Genomic DNA, 22217 nt, shown 5'->3' on the forward strand with positions numbered 1-22217 from the left:
ACCTCTCACACCTCCAACGTTACCACTGCAAAAGCCTCCTAATCAGTTTCCCTGATTCTGTCAAGCAGCCCAAGAGATCCTTTTAAAATATAAGTCAGATCATATAACTGCTTAGCTCCAAACCATCTAATATATCTCCCCACTCGCTCAGAGTAGAAGCCAAAATTCTTGCAGTGTTTTGGAGACCATTTTGGCAGTATGCATCTCGAGCCTTTAAAAAAGTTCTTCACTGTGACCTAGTAATTTCACTTCCAGGACTCTACGCTAAAGAAAGAATTAGAGATCTAGGCAATGAAGAGTTATTTACATAGAAAAAAAAAATTGGGGATCAGCAACTAAATGTCCAAGAAGAGGGGAATGGGTAAGCCCTCCACGGGACCACATGATATGTGACCCAGACACTGAAATCAAGGTTTGGAAATATTTAATGGTGTGGGAACATCTTAATGATGGACTATTAGGCAGAGAATGCAGGATTGAAAATTGTGCTTTATGTATCTATACTATGGGTCTTAATTTTGTTTGTAACAAACAAAAGTCCCAGTTCTGATGCTCCCCAGCCAGGTGGCTTTGGTCAAATCTTTGAGTCTCTGAGAAGACCAGTTTCTTCAACTCTAAAAGTGAGAGGGGAACATTTTGGATCTCTCAGTTTTCACTGGTGCATGACACAGCATAGACTTTTTAAAAAAGTAATAAACAAATCATAAAAAAAAATTCTTGCAATGCCCTGCATGGATCTCAGTGGGGGCCTGGCCACCTCTCTGAATTGACTTCCCATAACTCACCTCCTTGCTGTGGCCACTCCAGCCATTTTGCCCCTAGATTTCCCTCAGTCACACCAGAGTCCCTGCTGTCCTCAGAGCCTCTGCATTTCTTTTCCCTCTGCCTAGAGTGCTCTTCGCTCAGATCACACATGCTTTGCTCCTTCACCTCCTTCAGGTCTTTACTCCAACATCACCTGCTCTGTAAGGCCTTCCCGTAAACACCCCGTCTAGAATCGCAGTGCCCCGCTCCCTGCCCACCGAGCTCTCTCCATCCACCTTCCCTACGCTTTCCCACAGCACCTGTCACCATCGGACATCGATATAATTTATTTACTTCTTTATTGACCATCTCCTTCCCACCCCATAGAAAGTAAGCACCGCAGGAGCAGGGATTTTTGTCTGCTTTTTTTTTTTTTTTTTTTTTTTTTTTGCGGTACGCAGGCCTCTCACTGTTGTGGCCTCTCCCGTTGCGGAGCACAGGCTCCGGACGCGCAGGCTCAGCAGCCACGGCTCACGGGCCCAGCCGCTCCGCGGCATGCGGGATCCTCCTGGACCGGGGCATGAACCCGTGTCTCCTGCATCGGCAGGCGGACTCTCAACCACTGAGCCACCAGGGAAGCCCTGTCTGCTTTTTTTTTTTTTTTTACTGCTCTCTCCCCGGGGACTATAACAGTACCTGGCATGGAGCAGACGCTCGCTAAATATCTGTTGAAGGGGCGGCTGAGTCACCAGCACCGCACCCTGCACTCTCTCGCCCAGCCTCCCGAGACCCACGTGTGAAAAGCCTAATGAAAGGCTGGGGCCAGTCTGTAGCCTTGGAACAGACTCACCAATTCCTAGTCATCCTGTACACCTAAGCATAGTCACTCAACAACTATATATTGAGCACCTACTGTGTGCCAGGCACCACTCTGAGCTCAGGGGACGCAACCATGCACAAGACAGACAAGATCCCTGCTGTCCCGGAGTTTTCAGTCTGGTGGGGGAGACGGTGAGTAAAAAGAAAAATGAACAAGATCATTTCAAATTGCAATAAGAAGTAAAAAGTAAATAAACCAAGGTGGAGACAAGAGATAGAGGGTAATGAGGAAGGTGAGTCAGCTTAGACTGGGTAGCTAAGGAAGGCGTCTTCAAGGTGACATGTGAGCTGGAACCTGCACGATGAGAAGCAGCCAGATCTAGGGATGCTCTGGGGGAAGAGTGATTCAGGCGGAGGAAACAGCCACTGCAAACGTCCTAAAGCTTAGGCATCAGCTCCCCGGAAAGTCTCTCTGACCCACCCTGAGTGGGGGCCCCTCCTGTGACCCCATATGCCAGGAGCACTTTCTCTCTCAGCATATCTTGTTATTGGACTTGTCTGCGCCTTCAATTCTTTAAAGGAGGGTTCTCTTGTATCTTAATTTTTCTAGGACTTAACACAGTGCCTGGCATACAGTAGGTAGTCAATAAATGCATGCAGAACTAAAGTGATTCGAAAAAACTTTATTTTCTGATTTGACTGTAATCAGAAGTGAAATTGTGCAATGAATGTATTTAGAAACAGCATCCCTATAGGGCCACCCCTCTCACCCGCCTCCTGCAAAAATCCCATCTGCCCATTGAGACCCAAATAACATACTATCTCCTCCAGAAAGCCTTCCAAAATTCCCCCAATCGGATTTTGTCTCCCCCCCATGCTACAATAGCTCTGCTTGCACCTCTGTTATGGTTCCTGTCATCAGCTCTGACTTGCGTAAAAACTTCCCATGAACATTTCATAACCCATCAAACTGGGAGGAACCCAGGAGCAGGACCTGTGTCTTATTCACCTTCAGGTTCTTAGCACTTAGCTCAATAAAGGAATGACGAGAAAATCAACCACCGATAATGACAGCCAACACTCGTTGGACACCTTCCACATGCTAGAAATTTTCTGAGCACTTTTACATGATATCACTCATTCAGTCCTACATGTAGGCAAGAGGGCAGGTCCCCATGTGCAGATAGAACTGGGGCACTTGTTGGTGGACCGACACTCCGTGGTAGAACCAAGATTCCAACTCGTTCATTCTGATTCAAGAGCCCAAGCTTTTAATCACTGTGCTGAAACTGTCTTCCGATCTCTATTTTGAGTTCATCTCATCCATGAACTCAGGGCTGCCCTCCTTCCCTCTTTCCGGTGCTCCCTGAGGAACTGCTTCAATGCCAGCTCTTTTTTCCACCAGGCCTAGGGTGGGTCTGGGATTCCATTACCCGCAGTGAGCACCAAGACCCGGGGGCCCTGAGTGAGCAGGAAGCCACCGCCTCATCAGGGTCGATGACTACTTACCCACCTGAAGGCAAGCTTGGGGAGCCCTGCTATCACAGACACCCTCTAAATGGGTTCTGTTGACAACATATGGTAAGTCCCAAGGACAATTTTCCCCATCGGAGCTCCTGTTACGCAGCTAAAAATATTTACAAAGACATGACATTGTCTTCCCCTCTTTATACAGTGAGATCAAACTGTCTGAGAAAGCAAGAGTGACACCCTGCCCTGCCGTTATGTTTAAGCCTCACATCATGCATCGCAGAGGGGAAAAAAAAGGACTTTGCATCCTGAGATTTCAAAAAGACATCCTCTCTCACATGAGCCTCAAAATGTAAAAAACAAAAAACAGAAAAAAGCTTTGAGCCCCTTTCACATAAGTTGCCAAGTCCCTAGTGGAAACAACTTTACTTTTGACTTTTGTAACACTGATGCCTGCAGGTATGTAACGACCTACGGAGATACCATATTCATGGGGGAGACCGCTGATTTTCCACCAGCAAAAGCAGTGATGAAACCAACAGTAAACTTGTGGGGTTTTTTTTTTCTTTTAAATACCTGCTATACCCTTTATTCAGGGAATCCTGTTCTTCTGAGGGCTAGACTACTTTGTAAATATTGCAAGCAGCAATACTTTTCTGAATGCTCATATTTGTTTTGAGTTTTCCTTTGGCTTGTCTCTTCCAATCATTAACACATCAAAGGAATCTGAATGCTAGACACATCACTGGATTTACCTACACTGGATTTTCTGCAGACTAGTAGTGTTTCCTATGATGTTGGCGCATAGCTCATCTCAGTAATTTTAGATACTGCATTAGACCTATTGGTGAGAAAATTTATTATCTTTTCCACTTCACTTTCATTCCTCTGATTACATTAAGGAGAAATGTTTCACATTGATATTAGTATTTCTTTTTTTTTGCGGTACGCGGGCCTCTCACTGTTGTGGCCTCTCCCGTTGCGGAGCACAGGTTCCGGACGCACAGGCTCAGCGGCCATGGCTCATGGGCCCAGCCGTTCCACGGCATGTGGGATCTTCCCGGACCGGGGCACGAACCCGTGTCCCCTGCATCGGCAGGTGGAGGCTCAACCACTGCGCCACCAGGGAAGTCCGATATTAGTATTTCTTTAACTGCTCTTCTTAGTATCCCCTGACGTCCTCTTTTAAACAAAGATAGAGCAGGCTACAGGCTTGGAACATTCTAGCCACTTTCAGTAGCAAAAATTCAACAGCACTGTTTGTTTTCAAACTACTTATTTTTATAATTACTCTCTAATTATGGCAAGTGATGCTGGTTTTCCATTTAAGATGGTTTTCAAATAAAGTTGTTTTCTAAAAATATGTATTTTGACTACATTTGCATAATGGCTGTTAGGTTTACAAATGCACAGCACATCTCTAGAAGGATACACAAAAACGGATCCCGTGACTGCTTCTGGGAAGAGGAACTGCGTGGTGGAGAGACAGAGTGGGAAGGAGCAGAATGGTTTTCATTGAATATCCTTTGTCACTTTTGAAGTCTGCACTATGGGAACACGTTATCTATTCTAAAATGTACACACTGAAGAAAAATCAACCCAGTTCTTTATAAAAATTATAATTTAAAAATGTAAACGTAAACATACAAATTATTAAGAAAATAATAGTAGAGGTCATGCCAGGTTTTGGCAAATATGAGGCGGTGCAAAAATGACTGAAGCCTGGAAAATGCTACCCTCCGAAGATGTGGGCGAGATGTTGCCTCTCAGAGAACAGCAGTGAGAGGTCCTTCGGCCTCCACCCAGAGCAGACACCCTGGGTTTCTTACTCGTGGGAGCCAGTGGCCACGAGCACTGAAATGGAACCACGATTAACGCCGCTGACTTCACAGCTTGGGAAGCCACTCCTAGTGGACTTGTGTCCGGGAAATCATGTGATGCTCAAGCCCCAAGTAACCCAACCAGTCCATCTGGCCCAAGTTCCTTGGAAGCACAAGCTCAGTAGTAACCCCTTGCCCCTCTCTCTCTATGCCGTTATCCTCTGAGGAAGCCCCGTGAGTGCAGCATCGGACCAACAGCCCAGCTGTGGAGCTTCACAGGCAGCAATTACCTCTGAAATGCTAAGTTATTTCCATCACTGTGCTTTCACCCACCTCATCCAGCTGCCCATGGACTACAAAACCCTCCAGCCCATCCGTGCAGCCCACTAGGAGAACAAAGTGGCAGCAGAGCCGGTCTACAGCAGCTTGGCACTGATTCCGGCAGATGGTAGGCGTTTGACAAATAAATGGATTAACCCACCCTGGGGTTAGTTCTGGAGGGGAGAGAGAGTCCCACAGGTTTAGGTAGACTGTGTGACCTTGCAGACGCCCTCCAGCCTGACTCACAGCCAGCGAGCTTGCCCCACACCCGCGGCCGAGCCCTCGCTCACAGAGAGGGCTTGCCCTCCAAGGGCACTGATTTCAGGAGATCGGAATCCGGAGCTGTGTGCTTCCGCCCCCGCCCCGCCCACTCGGTCTCTCAATCATTCAGGAATGATGCGTGGAGGTCTAACCAACGAGAAGAAAACTATTCTACAGTCCTGCACGCCAGATGCATGCAACAGAAGCAAGCACTGCAGATAAAAGCACCTGTTGGGCATCAAGCATTTTCTGAGCCTGTTAGGGACTCTTGGGATATGACTCCAAATATCTGGGCAGAACAGCAGCCCGTGAAGAACATGACCACCAGAGCATCTTGTTGTCTCCCAGTGGCTGTCAACCCACACTTCCCCTCATTTCAGGATAGAAAATGGCATGGGTAACAATCAAAAATCTAAAATGGGTACAGCTCCTTCACCAATCAGGAGAGACCCCTGCTGGCTGCAGAGACAGACAGGGTCTTAGGGGCTCCCTGCTGGGCAAGGCATTTGCCACCTAGTTGCTGGCCCTTTGTAAGGTCCAGTGAGTTTCCAGAGCAGAGGGCATCTCTGGGGGAGAGAGTTTCCATCCAATATGGAAGCATCGTATCTCAAGGACTTAAGACCCCATCAATCATTAGACACATCCTAATTTCAGAGATGTTAAAAGGTGAAAAAGAAAATGTGCTTCTTAGAATCTATGTAATATTTTAACATCCAAAACAAATGTAACAATGTGTGCCGGTTGAATAGCACTGGGGCTGGTCTGGGTGTTTCCCCCCTAAATAGCCACATACCAAAGGCCATGGGGAAAGCCCAGTCTTCACTCCAAGCTCTTACACTGTCCCACCCAGCTCTAGGGGGAAGCAAAGCCAGTTCTTCAAAAAGCCTCCTTGAGAGATGACAGTCCTTCTTGCCCATCCTGAATGTTCCTCGGTGCCTGACAAGAACTGTACATGTGCTGAAACTAACTATTATATCTCCAGCTGCTGCGAGGCTGACAGAGACCTACAAGGCGGACAGAGGATTTATGGACTCAGCGGATCCATTTAATCAGCGTGTGTGACATCCTCCTGGACAGAAGCAGGAAAACTCCTTATGAAGACGTGTCTGCACAGACACTGGAATTGTGTGTGCGGGTGCCCACGTGTGAGCTGTGCGTGCACACACATCTGTGCACACGGCAAGCACGGGTCCATCTGTGCCATGTGTCCATCAGTTTGTAAAAGGTGGTAAAGCCTTCCACATTCATTACTTCTCCTGCCTTCTGTCTTTGTTTTTATTTCTTCTTAAAGTTTTCCTTTCTAGAGTTTGGCTTCGCTCTTGAAATTTGATTTCTTGATTGAAATGAGCTGGATAGGGTGATAGACCTTATTCTGTGCTTTTAATTCTCTTTCTCACTTAGACTATTGCCTCTAGGGCAAACGCTGTGTCTTCTTTGCCTTACGCCATCCGCAGAACACCACTGCCACTGAATAAATAAATAACCAGACTTATGGAGTCTAAAATTTACAGAACAGGCTCATCTATCACAATTTTGACACCAGAGCACAGAGTCAATTATCACATATTAACTTGTTCTTGTTGGCATTTCAATGCATTTAGAGAAGATTCACTTTCTCTTCACACTGCCACCCCCAAACCCCAGTCGCTGAAAACTAGCAAAATGGAGGACACTTTACACAAAATTCAGCTTCCCCTAAGACTTTAAAAACTACTGGACAATGCACAACTTATGTCTCTTTACGAAAGATGAAGGCCCTGAATACTTTGTCTCATACTCAACCTTTGATGCATCCCGAATATAATCTTAGATTGGGAGAAGCATTTTCACATACATTGTCAGGTATCATTCTCATTTTAAAGGTGAGCAAACTGACACCCAGAAATGAGAAATGACTTTTTACCAATGCAGGAGGAAGGAGAGAAGAAAGGGAGGGAGGGGAAAAAGGACAATTAAAGCAGAACTGAAAGTAGAACTTAAGGCCAGGACCCTTCCCAGGCATTCATGAAACTACTTTTCCAGCAATTAATTAATTCCTCAGCCCCATGTAGTAACAGCAGTGGGGAAAGAAACTGATAGTTTTAATACTAATAGTACTGATGGTGGTAAAAGGAGTGTTAGTGAAGTAGTAGTAGTAATAGTGGTAACAGTGATAACATTACTGTCTTATCTTTATACACCAGGGAATTTTCCAGGGCACTTTCATATACAGGGTTTAATTCATTCTTCAAAACAATCTTCTGTGATAGTTACCACAGGCGCCATCCTATGACAAGGAAGCCAGGACTCAGGAAGATCAGTCTGTTTCCAATTACCCAGCATAGGCGACTATCTCCTGCCTTCTGACAGCAGGTCCTGTCCTGGGTCCCTTGGTAGCATGGTCTCACTCTGCCTCCCTGTCCAAGCAGCTAGCCGACCCCACCCTGCACACCCAGCTGCTGAAAGCAGAACTTAAGGCCAGGACCCTTCTGTATATGAAGCAAATTGGGAGAGGGGAAGCTAGCCAGGTGCAGAGGTGAGGTAAGCTTCAGTGATGGGCTTTCCTAGGGTGGCCTGAACTGGGCTAGTTCCAAGAGAGGATTCAGGCTGGGGGTAAGGACGGTGCAGATTCTGTCTCCTGGTCTCTGGCCAATGGTGCCTCTCTGGCTGTTTCATTCTGCCTTCAGGCACCGTTTGTCACCTCCTGGTTTATCTCCACTTACTCACAGAAAGAAGTCTCTCCTTTTGATTTTTCCATTGTCTACCTGACTGGGGCCTCCAGACCTGGGAGGTTATCCCCAGGGGCTTCAAGGCGGGCAGATCATAATGAGATCTAGTGCCTGCAACTCTGCAACTCTACCTTTGGAAAACACAGTCCCCTACAATAGGTGCAAGGGCTCTTTGGCCATGTCTACCCAGTGGACACTGGCTTTATGGTGGCAAGCTGTGTAGAACACTGGTTAGAGTGCTTGGCTGGAAATGCACACACGCATGAGCTCATACACACACACACACACAGCGTGTGTGTGTAAATCTTGGTGGGACAGTGCATGCCAATGACCTTTGGGCCTAAATTTCATCAGCTTGCTTTGGGTCCCATTCCAGATGCTCTCTTTTTGGGTTGCAGTTTTCACATCTGTGAAATGATAAGGGCAACAGGCAGAGAGAGAAGCATCTTACCACCTGCCGTCCTAAGTCATGGAATTCAGGAATAAAGTGGGAGCATGGGTTTTAAAGAGAACCATCTATCCCCAACACTTCTGCAACTAATGCATATTGAGTGATAATAAAGAGTAAAACACATACAGAGAAATGTTCTGGAAATTATGGAAACAGCATCCAAATGGGGCAGTATTATCTTATGCAGAAATGACCATCCACACCCGAAACCCTGGGCTCTGGGGCTGTGGATTTGCAACCCAGATCAGCACAAATCACACAGCCCCTCCTGATGCTACAGGCTCCTAGCCTTCCTGGGGAAGTGATGGGGATGGGGCTGTTAGTACCAGACCTGCAGGCTAAATGTTCTTTCGGAAATATAAAGGGAGAAAGGGACGGTAAGACAGACCCTGGGAAGTGGTGGTGGGGGGAGTAGAGAGAGAAGTGGAGCTGTCAGCATGCTTGATGTTAAATAAAACCTACCAAGACTCAGTTGAGAATTTTAGCAGAATCCAAATGTGCTATATAAAAAAAAAAGAAAAAGAAAAAAAAAAAAGGCACGGCTCCCATCTCTAAGGTTCACAGCTAAGCTGGCTTAGAATCACACATGCCAAGGTTAAAAATAAAAAGCAGCCATCCCTGAATGACACAGGCTCCAAGAAGGAAGCCTGAGGTATGGTGTTTGGTGGCTGAGCACAGAAGAGGGAGTGCAGGGGCTGGGTGCAGGGAATAGGTGTTTAGTGGAGGGCTCAATTAAAGCCAATGCTCACAATTTTGCTATTTTGCACTTAAAAGGCACTTCACTTTGGCAAAGGGTTTCATAATGATCTTTAGATTTTCCATCGAGGAAACCCTGCCATGCATTAGAGTATGGCCATGGCTGACCCACATGGTGCTCTGCTGTTAGATGTGTTTGCCTCTCCCACCCCACAGTCTGGCTCAGACGCTGTCCTCAAATACTTCGTACACCCAGATGGGATGCCTGGGGGTCACAGTTTGGAAAGCACCAGACCTGCCATTCTGTGCCACCCTCCCTATTCCATAGAGCCAACATAACGGTGCTGGGGCCACCCACAGAGCAGCTGTGCCCTTGTTACACTCCACTGGAGATGGACTGTGTATCTGCTTCCTGAGGAAGGGGCATGTCCCACCTCTGGTCCCATAAGCCATGACCACTGCAGTCCAGGGCTCCCTGGCAAAGGGGACAAGTTGGCCCTGTTGCCCCGATTCTTACAAATCCAGGGTCCTTATTATGAGCCCAGTGGGGTCCTCCTTCTAATGAAGTTGTCCTTTATCCAACATGCTTATGACTTTCTACTCCCTAGAGGGTTTACTTCTATAAAGTTTTTAAAGAATAGCCTCAGCTACTGTGTCAGCTATCATGTTACCCCTCCCCAGTTCCATTACTAGGCAGACATTTCTAGCAAGTCTTCAAGGGATCAGGCAAATGGTGAGAAATTTGTGACCCAGGTTTTATGGGGACCACATACATTACACCACCCCCAGGGATGCCCTGCTCAGCCCACACATGGGCCAGTCCTACACTTCAGCACCATACAGGGCTTGGGAGGGAAATGGGCATTGAACAGTGGAGGCTACTACCTTCCAGAAGCTTCAGGCTATTCCCAGACACCATCAGCTTGGGTGACTGTCATCCCTGGCAGTGCAGTGGGGGAGTGGACAGTCTGCCTATGACTGGTTGCCCCTATGACCCTAGCCAGCCTTCATCTGAGGTGCCTACAAGTATTCCAAATTCCCCACCCTGGTTGCTGGTTTAGAAGCATCGCCCAGTGCGAAGTGTCTCTGACACTTTTAGAGCGCTTAGAAAGACCTTGAGAGGCACACAGGGCAGGGACTTTTCCTGATCCTTGTGATGGACCAGAAAATCAAGGCACAATGAATTTTAGGAATTTGCTCAAGCTAAGTGACGGAGCCAAGACTCACATCCAGGGTCCTTTCCACTATTCAAAAACACAAATTCAGGGTCAGAGTGACTGGGAGTCTCAGGCCAGATACAGCAGCAAATACCTGGAGCTCAGAATGAGACTCCAGAAGGGACCTTTGTCATGCCCACACCTCAGGGGATGCCCTCTCCTTTGGCCTGCACTCCGGGGACCTCGCCCAAGCGCAGAGCCCTGCCGCGAGGGGGCCCTCTTCGGACTTTCCCTTCTCTGGGTCCGTCAAATGCCAGGAAAGATCTGGCGAGACTCAGGAGAGGGCTGTGTTCAGGCAGCACCTGTCCTGGCTGCCCCTTCCCTGGGCACTCGGCTTTACCCCGGACGCTGGACACGGAGCCAGCCCTCCAACTCGCCCCGAGGTCAGGCCAGAGATCTCCCTTCCCTTCCGGCGATTCCAGAGCCAACTGTCCTTCGCCGTTCAAGAAACCAGGGCCCGTCTGCACAATCACTGGGAAGTTCTGGATAAATCCTTCTGCTAGAGTTCCCCCACCCCCTCACGTGTCAACCGGAGCCCACTCAGCGAGCCGGGTTAAGGGGAAGCGAAAGCGCAGGAGATGGCTCAGGGGACGGAGCCGATTGGAGCCGGGGCGCGCTGAGTGGGGCTCCCCTCCTTACCTGTACCAGTCCAGCCCGCGGCCGTAGTTCCTGTCGAAGAAGTGGGGCTCGGTGCCCAAGGCCCGCACATCCGGGTGCACGCGGATAAACTCCAGCACGGCCCGGGTGCCCCCCTTCTTCACGCCCACAATGAGGGCTTGGGGCAACCGCTTGGTACCCAGCTTTGGTGAGCCGGAGTGGTTGGAACCGGAGAGGCGAAGGGCGGGCGCGGCAGCGGCGGGCGCGCTGGAAGCGCTGGGCTCGCTGGGCGTCGGGCCCGGGAGATCGCAGGGCCGGGACTTCTGGAGAAGTTTCTGGCCGCCCGCGCTGGCGCCGCGGAGGCAGCGAGGCGCGCCAAGGAGGCGGCTCTGGCCGAGGTCGTCGCAGCAGCACAGGAGGCTGTAACACAGGTAAGTGCAGGAGAGCGAGAGCGTGAAGGCGAAGAGCAGCCTGCGCGCCCTCCGCGGCTGAGGTGGCCCCGCACGGCCCAGGACCCTATAGGCCATGGCTCCATGGGCCCGCGCCGGAGGTCATGGTTTCCGAGGGAGCGCCGGCGGCGGAGCGGCTGGGGCCCTGCGGCCGCCTAGAGGGCTCGAGCGGCGCGGCCCGGGCCACAGGGGTCGGCAATAGGGGGCGCCGTCTTCTCCGGGAGCTGCCGGCCCGGGCGCGCACCATGCCCGGGGATCCCGGAGGCAGCGTCTCCTCGGGGAACGGGCGGCGGCGGCGCCTCCGACATCCCCGCGTCCTGGGCTCCGGGGCTCCGGGCAGCGGGGCGGCGCCCGGCGCTCCTCGGCTCTCACGTGCGCCGGGTTAGAAGCGCGCCCAGCGCCCGAAGCCCCATCCCGGATCCTCGCGCCGCGGCGCCCCGAACGCTCGGCGGCGGCGCGGCGGTGCGGGCGGGCGGGCCGGACGGTGGCGCTGGCCGCCGGCCGCGTTCCGGCTCCTCGAGAAATGCGGGGCCGAGCGCGCTGCCGGCTCTATTTAAGGAGTCGCCTGACGTCAGCCGCGCGGGTCCCCCGAGCCCGCGCCCCGCCCGGGGACCTGGCCAGCCCCTTGGCCCCCACTCTCTATCCCTCCCAGGGACACACCACCCCGGGCCCTCCCCCACATAGGCAGCTCCCTAAGGAGCCCGGGCCAGCTTGGGGTGGTGAGGGGAAGGTGTCGAGGCATTTGCTCCTCCAGGAGGCTGGATACCCCGGCCACCAGGGCCTCCCGACACCCAGGAGTTCGAGATTGCGCCAACATCCAGACCCAGACAGAGACCCGGGCACAGACGCAAGCACCCTGCACTGATAACAGGTCCCACCACACTGACACACGCACGCACGCACAAACACAGGTACACGCGTACCTGAGCGGGATACACCCCCGGACCCCACATGGGGAGGGGAGAGAGAAATCTAACCTGGGCGCAGAAACACCCACAGGGACACTCTCTCTTCCGCCCACCCCCGTTTCACCCAACGGACACCCAGAGCCCGGAATCGGACATCGTGCGGTGTGCGCACGCAGGCGCAGGACTGGGACACGCGCTCTAGACGGGATGGGCGGAGGAGCCGAGCGTGAGTGAGATTCCGTGACTATCCGTGGAGCTCCTTGGACCCCCGCGCGCTGACTCACACCCCGGCGGCTCGCTCTCACACCCATGAAGCGTGCATCCCCACCCACTGTCACTCCACCTCTCCTTGGGCCTGGCGGAAGAGCGAGCCCCAAAGGAGCGGACTCCCCGAGGGCGGGTCCCTCTCAGCCGCCGCCCCCTAGCGGTGGGCTGCTCCCCGGGGAGCTGACCAGGGTCCCTCAGCGTCCCTGAGGTCCAGGACTTCTGCACGCAGTGGCACTGGGAGGAGGAAACAGAGGGCGCGGAGGACTTATCCAGGAGCAGTTCCTCCTCGAATGGCTCCTAAGTGACTGCCCACAGGACAGTTATCAGTGACCGTGCCCAGAACAGGCTTGCGTGACCAACCCCAGTACTGCCCCGCGTGACCACACTAGCGGATCAGAACTGTTCATCAGACAGGCCTAAATGACCATGGCCAAGAACGCAGCTGGGCTGTCACTCCACAGTGCCACGTCATCCTGTCCAGGTGTTCACCAAGTGAGTACCCCCATGAAGTGTCTGAGTGACCACTGCCCTCACTGCACCCCTCTCTCTCCCCAAACTGAGCATCCTTTTTCAGGGTCCTTCTTCAGGGAATAATCTGGTCAGGCTCTGTGGACTTTAGCCCAAGCTAAGGGAATATTCTGTCCCCAAACCAGACCCATCCCTAGAAACCTTAGGCCAATCCCTCTCCTACAGATGGTAACAACTAGGAAGTTTGTTTCAAGCACTGGGCATGTGTTAGCTCACTTAATATTCACCACAACCTATGAGATTGTTACCATTATCCTCACATCACGTCGCTTCCTTAATCCTAACATTTATTGAGTGCTTGTTTTGTGCCAGTAACATGCAAATCACTTGGCATTCACTACCTCATTTATCTTCAGCGACAGGTACTATTATAATTCCTAATTTACAGACAGTGAGATCAAGGCTTAATGAACACATTCTCAGTAATTGGATGAGCTGGGATGAAACCCAGGCAGTCGGACTCCAAGATTCAAGCTCTTAGTTAGAGTGCTTTGCAGTTTCCTAAGTTCCTTTGACCATTCCTCACATAATTCCATCCTAGATCTGAACTAATTTGTCTACATCAGTTCTGAAGTCTGACACCTGGGACTGAATGAGGAATTCCCCAGTGTAGACTGAAAAGCTCAACAGACTGAAAATTTCAACAGGACTCTCCCCTCCTTTCCGTAAACTCTGTTTCTAGTAATGCCTCCCATGACTCCATCATCTTTTTCTTGTAGCTACATCACACTGCTGACAGCTCAAGCTTCAGCCAAGTAATGTCTCTAAGTGTTTCTTACAAGTGCTGCTGATTAAGGCACATCTACACCATACTGTGCTTGTACAGTGGGCTTTTTTGGACCCAACACGTAGGTCCTTACACATTTGACCTGATTAAATCGTATCTTATCTCATCATCTCACTCCTCCGTTAAAAAAAAAGTCTACTTGAATCTTGAATCATGACATAGCTTTCATTTATTCAAAAAGAAAAAGTAAAAAGAAGGAATGCCAACAGCTTTACCCTAGATTCCAGGTATACCTTGGGCAATGTGTTGACAGCTCTGAGCCTCAGTTTTCTCAGCTGTACAATGGGGAGTTATGACCAACTTAAACCTCTTGGGGTTCTGACGTTGCATAATTCTGATTCCATTATTCGAGGCATGAACCATTCTATTGGCATCATCCCATCTCTGTGTTTGATTACAATTTAATTAATTCCTCACTCAAATTCTTAATAAAAATGTCAAAACAAATTTGTTGAAAGAAGTTCTAATACGTATTCTCAACAGTTTTCCACATTGTGAGCCTGCTATTTCTACACTTCACTGTTAAAGTTACAAGGTTAAACGTGGATTAATCCACTCTGACAAGTGCTTTTTTCTTTAGGGAAAAAAACATGGATATGGTTATTTCTCATAATTCTGTGCTTGGCTCAACTTTAAAATTAGTTTTGTCTTTGAATTCATAAACTCTGAAATTTCTGGATAGTCAGATACATCAGAGCCAGGCAGATTTACCTCTTCAAATTTCCAACCAGAGTAATGACCATGACTGAGATAAAATTTTTCAGGGAGTGAGACAGTGGACATGCCTGCGCATTATCCCTGCCCCTATTTTTTCCAGGAATGCCAGGATTTTCCTTTGGGGGGTTCTGGTAGGATTACATTGGGTTGTGTGGTTTGTCAAATAACACTCAGTTAAACAAGACATATGTTTACTTTTCTAGTTAAACAAGACATATGTTTACTTTTCCATCACATAAAAGAAGATAAAGATGATTCAATGCTGATGTGCCTCCACAGTGTTAAGGACCCAGGCTCTACCATGTGTTTCCTCCATCCCCAAATCACCATGTAAGTCCAAGATGACTTATTCATCTCCAGCCATCCTGTCCACATTCTGGACACAGGTAAGGAAGAAAGGACAGAAAATCATGACATATCCCTTTGAGGATGTTTCCAGGAAGTGACCTGCATCACTTCCACTTGTATTCAGTTGGTCTGAACATTGTCGCCTGGCTTTCTAACTTCAAGAGATCCTTTGAAATGTAGTCTTGATTCTGGGTGGCTATATTCCTGGCTAATATGTGGGTGTTTTGTTACCCAGAAAGAATTTGACAAAAACTTATGGAGGGCAATTCATAACCTCTACCGTTCTTAGAGCGTTTCCCCTCATTCTTTTCCTATGTGGTGTGTGTGGTCAAGCCTAGTTCAAGGGCAGGCATATGACCAAGCCCAGTCAATCACAATTTTCCAATCACATTTCAGTGACTGAAAGCTACTCAGCATTTTCCAGTGAGCATCAACCACAGATCTTTTGTTGAAACTACTGGAAAGAGAAACTTTTTCTTCTGAGATGATAAACTAGTACAAAATAAGCCTGAAGCTTCAAATGGCCATCTCTACCATCAAGAGGGCAAACCCTGGAGAATGAAACAAACACAAAGGAGAGCGGACTGAACGATGGAGAATCAGATTCCTGGTAGTATGTGAATCCAGCCGTGCCAGAAGCATGGTCCCTGGACTTTTTGCTCTAACTGATTAGTTACTTTTCTGTTACTTGCAATAGAAAGAGTCTTGATTAATACAAAAAACAGGTGCCACCTCAATTACAGGGAAGAGGGACCATTTTAATTAAAAAAATGGTGAAGGTGGGGTAGGGACTTATTTTTAAGGAAATACACAGACTGCGACTGGAATCCTTCAAAATCTGGGCAGTCATAGGACCCAACTACTGTCTCCATCTTCTCCAGTCCTCTTTGTGTCTTGTTTTCTTCCGACTCTTAATTGCCTCTTATTTATTTATTTTTTTAAAGAGAGAATCCTGGAGAATGTTTCATGAGCGCTTGAGAAGATACTGTTTTGTGTTGTTTTTGGATGGAATGTCCTATAAATATCAATTAAGTCCATCTTGTTTAATGTATCATTTAAAGCTTGTGTTTCCTTATTAATTTTCATTTCAGATGATCTGTCCATTGGTGAAAGTGGGGTGTTAAAGTCCCCTACTATGATTGTGTTACTGTCGATTTCCCCATTTATGGCTCTTAGCATTTACCTTATGTATTGAGGTGCTCCTATGTTGGGTGCATAAATATTTACAATTGTTATATCTTCTTCTTGGATGGATCCCTTGATCATTATGTAGTGTCCTTCTTTGTCTCTTGCAATAGTCTTTGTTTTAAAATCTATTTTGTCTAATATGAGAATTGCTACTCCAGCTTTCTTTTGATTTCCATTTGCATGGAATATATTTTTCCATCCCCTTACTTTCAGTCTGTTGTGTCTCTAGGTCTGAAGTGGGTCTCTGGTAGACAGCATATATATGGGTCTTGTTTTTGTATCCATTCAGCCAGTCTGTGTCTTTTGTTTGGAGCATTTAATCCATTTACATTTAAGGTAGTCATTGATATCTATGCTCCTATTACCATTTTCTTAACTGATTTGGGTTTGTTATTGTAGGTCTTTTCCCTCTCTTGTGTTTCCTGCCTAGAGAATTTCCTTCAGCATTTGTTGTAAAGCTGGTTTGGTGGTGCTGAATTCTCTTAGCTTTTTTTTTTTTTTTTTTTTTGCGGTACGCGGGCCTCTCACTGTTGTGGCCTCTCCCGTTGCGGAGCACAGGCTCCGGACGCGCAGGCTCAGCGGCCGTGGCTCACGGGCCTAGCCACTCTGCGGCATGTGGGATCTTCCCAGACCGGGGCACGAACCCATGTCCCCTGCATCGGCAGGCAGACTCTCAACCACTGCGCCACCAGGGAAGCCCTCTCTTAGCTTTTGCTTGTCTGAAAAGATTCAATTTCTCCGTCAAATCTGAATGAGGTCCTTGCTGGGTAGAGTAATCTTGGTTGTAGGTTCTTCCCTTTCATCACTTTAAATATGTCCTGCCACTCCCTTCTGGCTTGCAGAGCTTCTGCTAAAAGATCAGCTGTTAACCTTATGGGGATTCCCTTGTATGTTATTTGTTGTTTTTCCCTTGCTGCTTTTGATATTTTTTCCTTGTATTTAATTTTTGATAGTTTGATTAATATTTGTCTTGGCGTGTTTCTCCTTGGATTTACCCTGTATGGGACTCTGTGTGCTTCCTGGACTTGATTGACTATTTCCTTTCCCATATTAGGGAAGTTTTCAACTACAATCTCTTCAAATATTTTCTAAGTCCCTTTTTTTTTTTTCTCTTCTTCTTCTGGGACCCCTATAATTTGAATGTTGGTGCATTTAATCTTGTCCCAGAGGTCTCTGAGAGTGTCCTCAGTTCTTTACATTCTTTTTCCTTTATTCTGCTCTGCGGTAGTTATTTCCACTATTTTATCTTCCAGGTCACTTATCTGTTCTTCTGCCTCAGTTATTCTGCTATTGATTCCTTCTAGAGAATTTTTAATTTCATTTATTGTGTTGTTCATCACTGTTTGTTTGCTCTTTAGTTCCTCTAAGTCCCTGTTAAACGTTTCTTGTATTTTCTCCATTCTGTTTCCAAGATTTTGGATCACCTTTTCTATCATTACTCTGAATTTTTTTTCAGGTAGACTGCCTATTTCCTCTTTATTTGTTTGGTCTGGTGGGTTTTTACCTTGCTCCTTCATCTGCTGTGTGTTTCTCTGTCTTCTCATTTTGCTTAACTTACTGTGTTTGGGGTCTCCTTTTCGCAGGCTGCAGGTCGTAGTTCCCGTTGTTTTTGGTGTTTGCCCCCAGTGGCTAAGGTTGGTTCAGTGGGTTGTGTAGGCTTCCTGGTGGAGGGGACTGGTGCTTGTGTTCTGGTGGATGATGCTGGATCTTGTCTTTCTGGTGGGCAGGACCACGTCCAGTGGTGTGTTTTGGGGTGTCTGTGACTTTATTATGACTTTAGGCAGCCTCTCTGCTAATGGGTGGGGTTGTGTTCCTGTCTTGCTAGTTGTTTGGCATAGGGTGTCCACCAGTGTAGCCTGCTGGTCGTTGAGTGGAGCTGGGTCTTAGCGTTGAGAGGGAGATCTCTGGGAGAGCTTTTGCCATTTGATATTACATGGAGCTGGGAGGTCTCTGGTGGACCAATGTCCTGAACTTGACTCTCCCGCCTCAGAGGCACAGGCCTGACACCTGGCCGGAGCACCAAGACCTTGTCAGCCACATGGCTCAGCCAACAGCTGCGACAATTCCCCTTTTTTTCTTTATTTGTAAATCAGTAAGGGTTACTGAGTTGCAGGCAACAGAAACTGACTCCAGCTAACATAAGCAAAAAGCAGAATTTGGAATAATTCACACAGAAGAAGAACTTCCAGGTAATACATGAATTTAATAAGAAGAATGTAGAACTGGGCTTGTAAACAGAATAGCAGCCACAGAACGCATTTCTTTCTCATCCTTTTCCTTCTGAGTCTTTGTTTTCTCTTTTGCATCAGCAGTATCTTGAATCTTCCTTCCCACACTAATACTTTGCGTGTAAGACCTCCTTGAATTTGAAATTATAAAATGACATTTTCTTTCCCTTAAGTCTTTGGACCCAATCAAGTCTTATTATTCAGTTTTATTTCAGTGTCATTTTCAAAAATTTCCCTAGTGCCGAGTTTTATAAAATGTGAGAAAAATGTTCCAAAGAGGGTGGTTCTTATGAAGCAAAAGGCTGGGAAATGAAGTCACATGGTCTGCAGGTTGTGTGAGATGCAACATTCACATCTGAGCCGAGAGGATGTGAATGAATATTCCACATTAAAGAAAGAGGTTAGGAGTGAGGATGAGAGAAGATTTTACACATGCTCCCTTCTCTGGATAAAATCAGAGGGCAAAAGTTCAAGGGACCAGGTACTTCCTATAGAAGGGAACCAAATCTAGAAGACCAGGAACCATGGTTGATTTTAAGTACTTCGTTAGATTCCAAGCCTTTTGTCACTCTCCATGACGGTTTACTTTTGCCACTGGCAACAAAAATCATAACAATAATAGGCACTCCTTACTGTGCCATTTACTCAGTAGCAGGCACTGGGCAAAGCATTTAGATGCATTAACTAATCTAATCCTCTCAATAAACATGACACAGATTGTTACTATCCCTATATTAAACATGAGGAGACAGTGTCAAGTAGGTTGAATTGTCCATGTTCTCACTCAGATACTACAGGGTGAAGAAGGGGGAAACTGGTGCAAAAAAGCATGAATGGGGAGATTGACGATCAGCTTTACCCATAATGTTCCTTTGGGTCAGTGCTGTTACACGGCCCCACCTCCCATCCTGCATAATTTAACCCACACTGTCTTATATCCACCCTATCTTAACATCTTGCCTTCCTAATAAGACTGTAAACTCCTTGGTGGTGGGGATTAAACAGCTAGTTCCAGCTCAGCCTGTTACTTGGAATTTGGGCTGCATATTCACTTTGGGACTCCCTTGGTTTCTTTATTTCCTTTCTTCTTCTTCTTTTTTTTCACTATCGCAAGTTAACTTTTTTTTTAACATCTTTATTGGAGTATAATTGCTTTACAATGTTGTATTAGTTTCTGCTATATAACAAAGTGAATCAGCTATATGTATACATATATCTCCATCTCCTTTCTTCTTCTTGATGGACCACTAAATAATATCACCCCATCAGGGCTTCCAAAAAAGAACTAATATTTCATTTCAGAATTTTTCCAAAGTGAATTATTTGTAATGTCAGGGAAGATACTAAGCCTGTTCACCTATACAATAATATGGTAGAACTGACCTCCTGATACTCCCTCTTTAACCACAAGGAAGCAGATAAGAATGTCACTGCTGGTGTCGTCACCCTGAATTTATCAATTTCCTGTGATATAGATTTTAGTAGTATAGGAGTGGAAGATCTACCTAGGTACAGAGAACAATTTAGGGAGATACATTTGTCAGCTTATATTGAGTTTTTTGTTTCTTTTCAACATTTTTATTCTACAGATAATACATTCTCCAACGGAGAAACAAATGAAAATACTGAGAAGCAAAAAGTCTCCCAAATCATAACATTCAGAAACAACTGTCATTAATATTTTTTACATCCTTCCAATTATAAATGCATTTGTTTGTTTATTTATGGGCCAGCCCATAGCTACTGTTTTGTAAGCTGTTTTTTTTTTAACTTAACGATATTGTGAATCTATGTCATATCACTAAGTATAGACCTGTGTAGGTCTAGTACTTTCAGAAAGAGAAAATAACTTTCTTCTGGAAATGCTGGATGTAAGGATGGTGTAAGCCTGCAGCTACCATGAATGGAGAGAACCTAGCAGGCATGTGAATTAATTCACCACAGAAGTGAGCAGAGTGGGAGGAAAAGACTGAATCCTGATGATAATGTTTGAATCCCTGGATCCAGCTTTGCCTGAAGCTATCTCTTCCAGAGACAGTAAAGTACAGTGGTTAGGAGTGCAGTGTCTGGAAGCATACTGCCTGAGTTCAAATCCTGACTCTGCTAATGAGATTAAACAAGATTATAAATGCAGTGAATTTAGAACAGATCCTCATTAACGATAAGCCCTCAATAAACATTAGCCATTATTATGCTGCAAACTTTTCAATTACATTCATGAATAAATTCTTTTTGACTTAAGCTATTTTGATTGATACAGGTATGTACTTTTCAATTAAGTATGTATCTTTCAATCTATTTAAAAGTTTTATTGACAATAAAGTAAATCTCTGTTCTCATTCATCACCTAAGACACCTCCTGCTTTGGATCTAACTTATCTCCTTGATATTTTAAATGTTTCTAGGGAAGTAACCAGATATCCTCTCTGGACAGTTCATGGCAGGTGTTCAATAAATGCTTATTATACAAATAGATAGGTAATACCCTCCAAGACCCCTTTGCCTGGAGGACAATAATTTTAGCCCTGAGGATATGGGACAACTTAACTTAAAGGACTGAATTCTCTGTTTATTGATCACCTCCTTCATACCCACTCTTCCCTCTTTATTCAGTGTAAATTCCATGGATAAACACAATAATCACTTTTTTGCTTATGTCATCAACTCCCTTGACCTTCTCTCACAGTGCCGTATTTCCTAGTTAAAATCAATTCTCTGCCCACTCAGTGCCCAATGCCTGCACCCGGACAGTTGAACACAGAAAATGCACAAGCACGATGACTAATCTCACTCAAAATTTACCATTTCTAATCTCAAGTGGATCCTTAACACTTCCTAGCAATCATACTACATTTCTCTAATCCATTTTCCCATTCCCCTATGTAACCATTTAGTTCCTTCTCACCTCTTCTTAAACCTCTAACACCTCCTCCCCCTCCCCCATCAGCCAATGGCCTTGCTTCTTACTTCACTGGTGAATAGAAGCAATTAAAAGAGAACATTTACCACTGCCTCTACCCACCTGCCTGTAGCTGTGTTTATATACTTTATTTACTCTCCTGTTAATATGATGTTATGGTCTGTCTTTTTAGATAAGGCCAACCCCTCCACTTATGTACTATATCCAATCCACTCTTGTCTGTTCAAGGACATGACTCCAGCAATCTTTCCCTTTTTCTCCTGCATCATCAGCCTTCTCCCTCTCCACTGGGTCCTTCCCATCATCATACAAATAAACTGATACTTCTTCCATCTTAAAAAGGAAAGAGAGACATAATCCTGTCTTGACCTCATCTCTTCTCCAGCTAGAGCACCATTTATATTCATTCCTCTCTTTACATCTCAACTCCTCAAGAGAGATCTCTGTTCACTGGCTCTATATTCTCTCCATCCACTCACCCTGGAGCCCATTTCAGTCAAGCTTATGTTCCCACCTCTCCTCTAAAACTTCTTCTCAAGGTCACCAGCAACATCCATAGTGCTAAACTCAAGTCAATTCTTAGTCTTCACTGAACCTGACCTATAAGCAGCATTTGACACAGTTGGCACCCTTTTCTTCTCGAAACTTTTTGTTCCCCAGGATTTCAAGACACCAGATTCTTCTAGCATTTTTTTTCACCTCTCTGCCTCTCCTTTCTAAGCTTCCTTTGATGGTTTCTTTTTGTCTCCATATCCCTAACTTGGGGGTATCCC

At 46.7% G+C, this 22217-nt stretch overlaps 1 protein-coding gene across 1 annotated transcript in view; it reads right to left on the minus strand.

Moving 5' to 3' along the window:
- The window catches only part of HS3ST2 (heparan sulfate-glucosamine 3-sulfotransferase 2), a 94437-nt gene extending 82806 nt beyond the window's left edge, over positions 1–11631 (minus strand). The window contains exon 1 of the mRNA XM_060078483.1: positions 11147–11631. Coding sequence (XP_059934466.1) covers positions 11147–11631 — 485 coding nt within the window. The remainder of the gene's footprint in view (positions 1–11146) is intronic.
- Positions 11632–22217: the final 10586 nt, after the last annotated feature.

Source organism: Mesoplodon densirostris, chromosome 16 (genome assembly GCF_025265405.1).
Source record: "Mesoplodon densirostris isolate mMesDen1 chromosome 16, mMesDen1 primary haplotype, whole genome shotgun sequence".
NCBI lineage: Eukaryota > Metazoa > Chordata > Mammalia > Artiodactyla > Ziphiidae > Mesoplodon > Mesoplodon densirostris.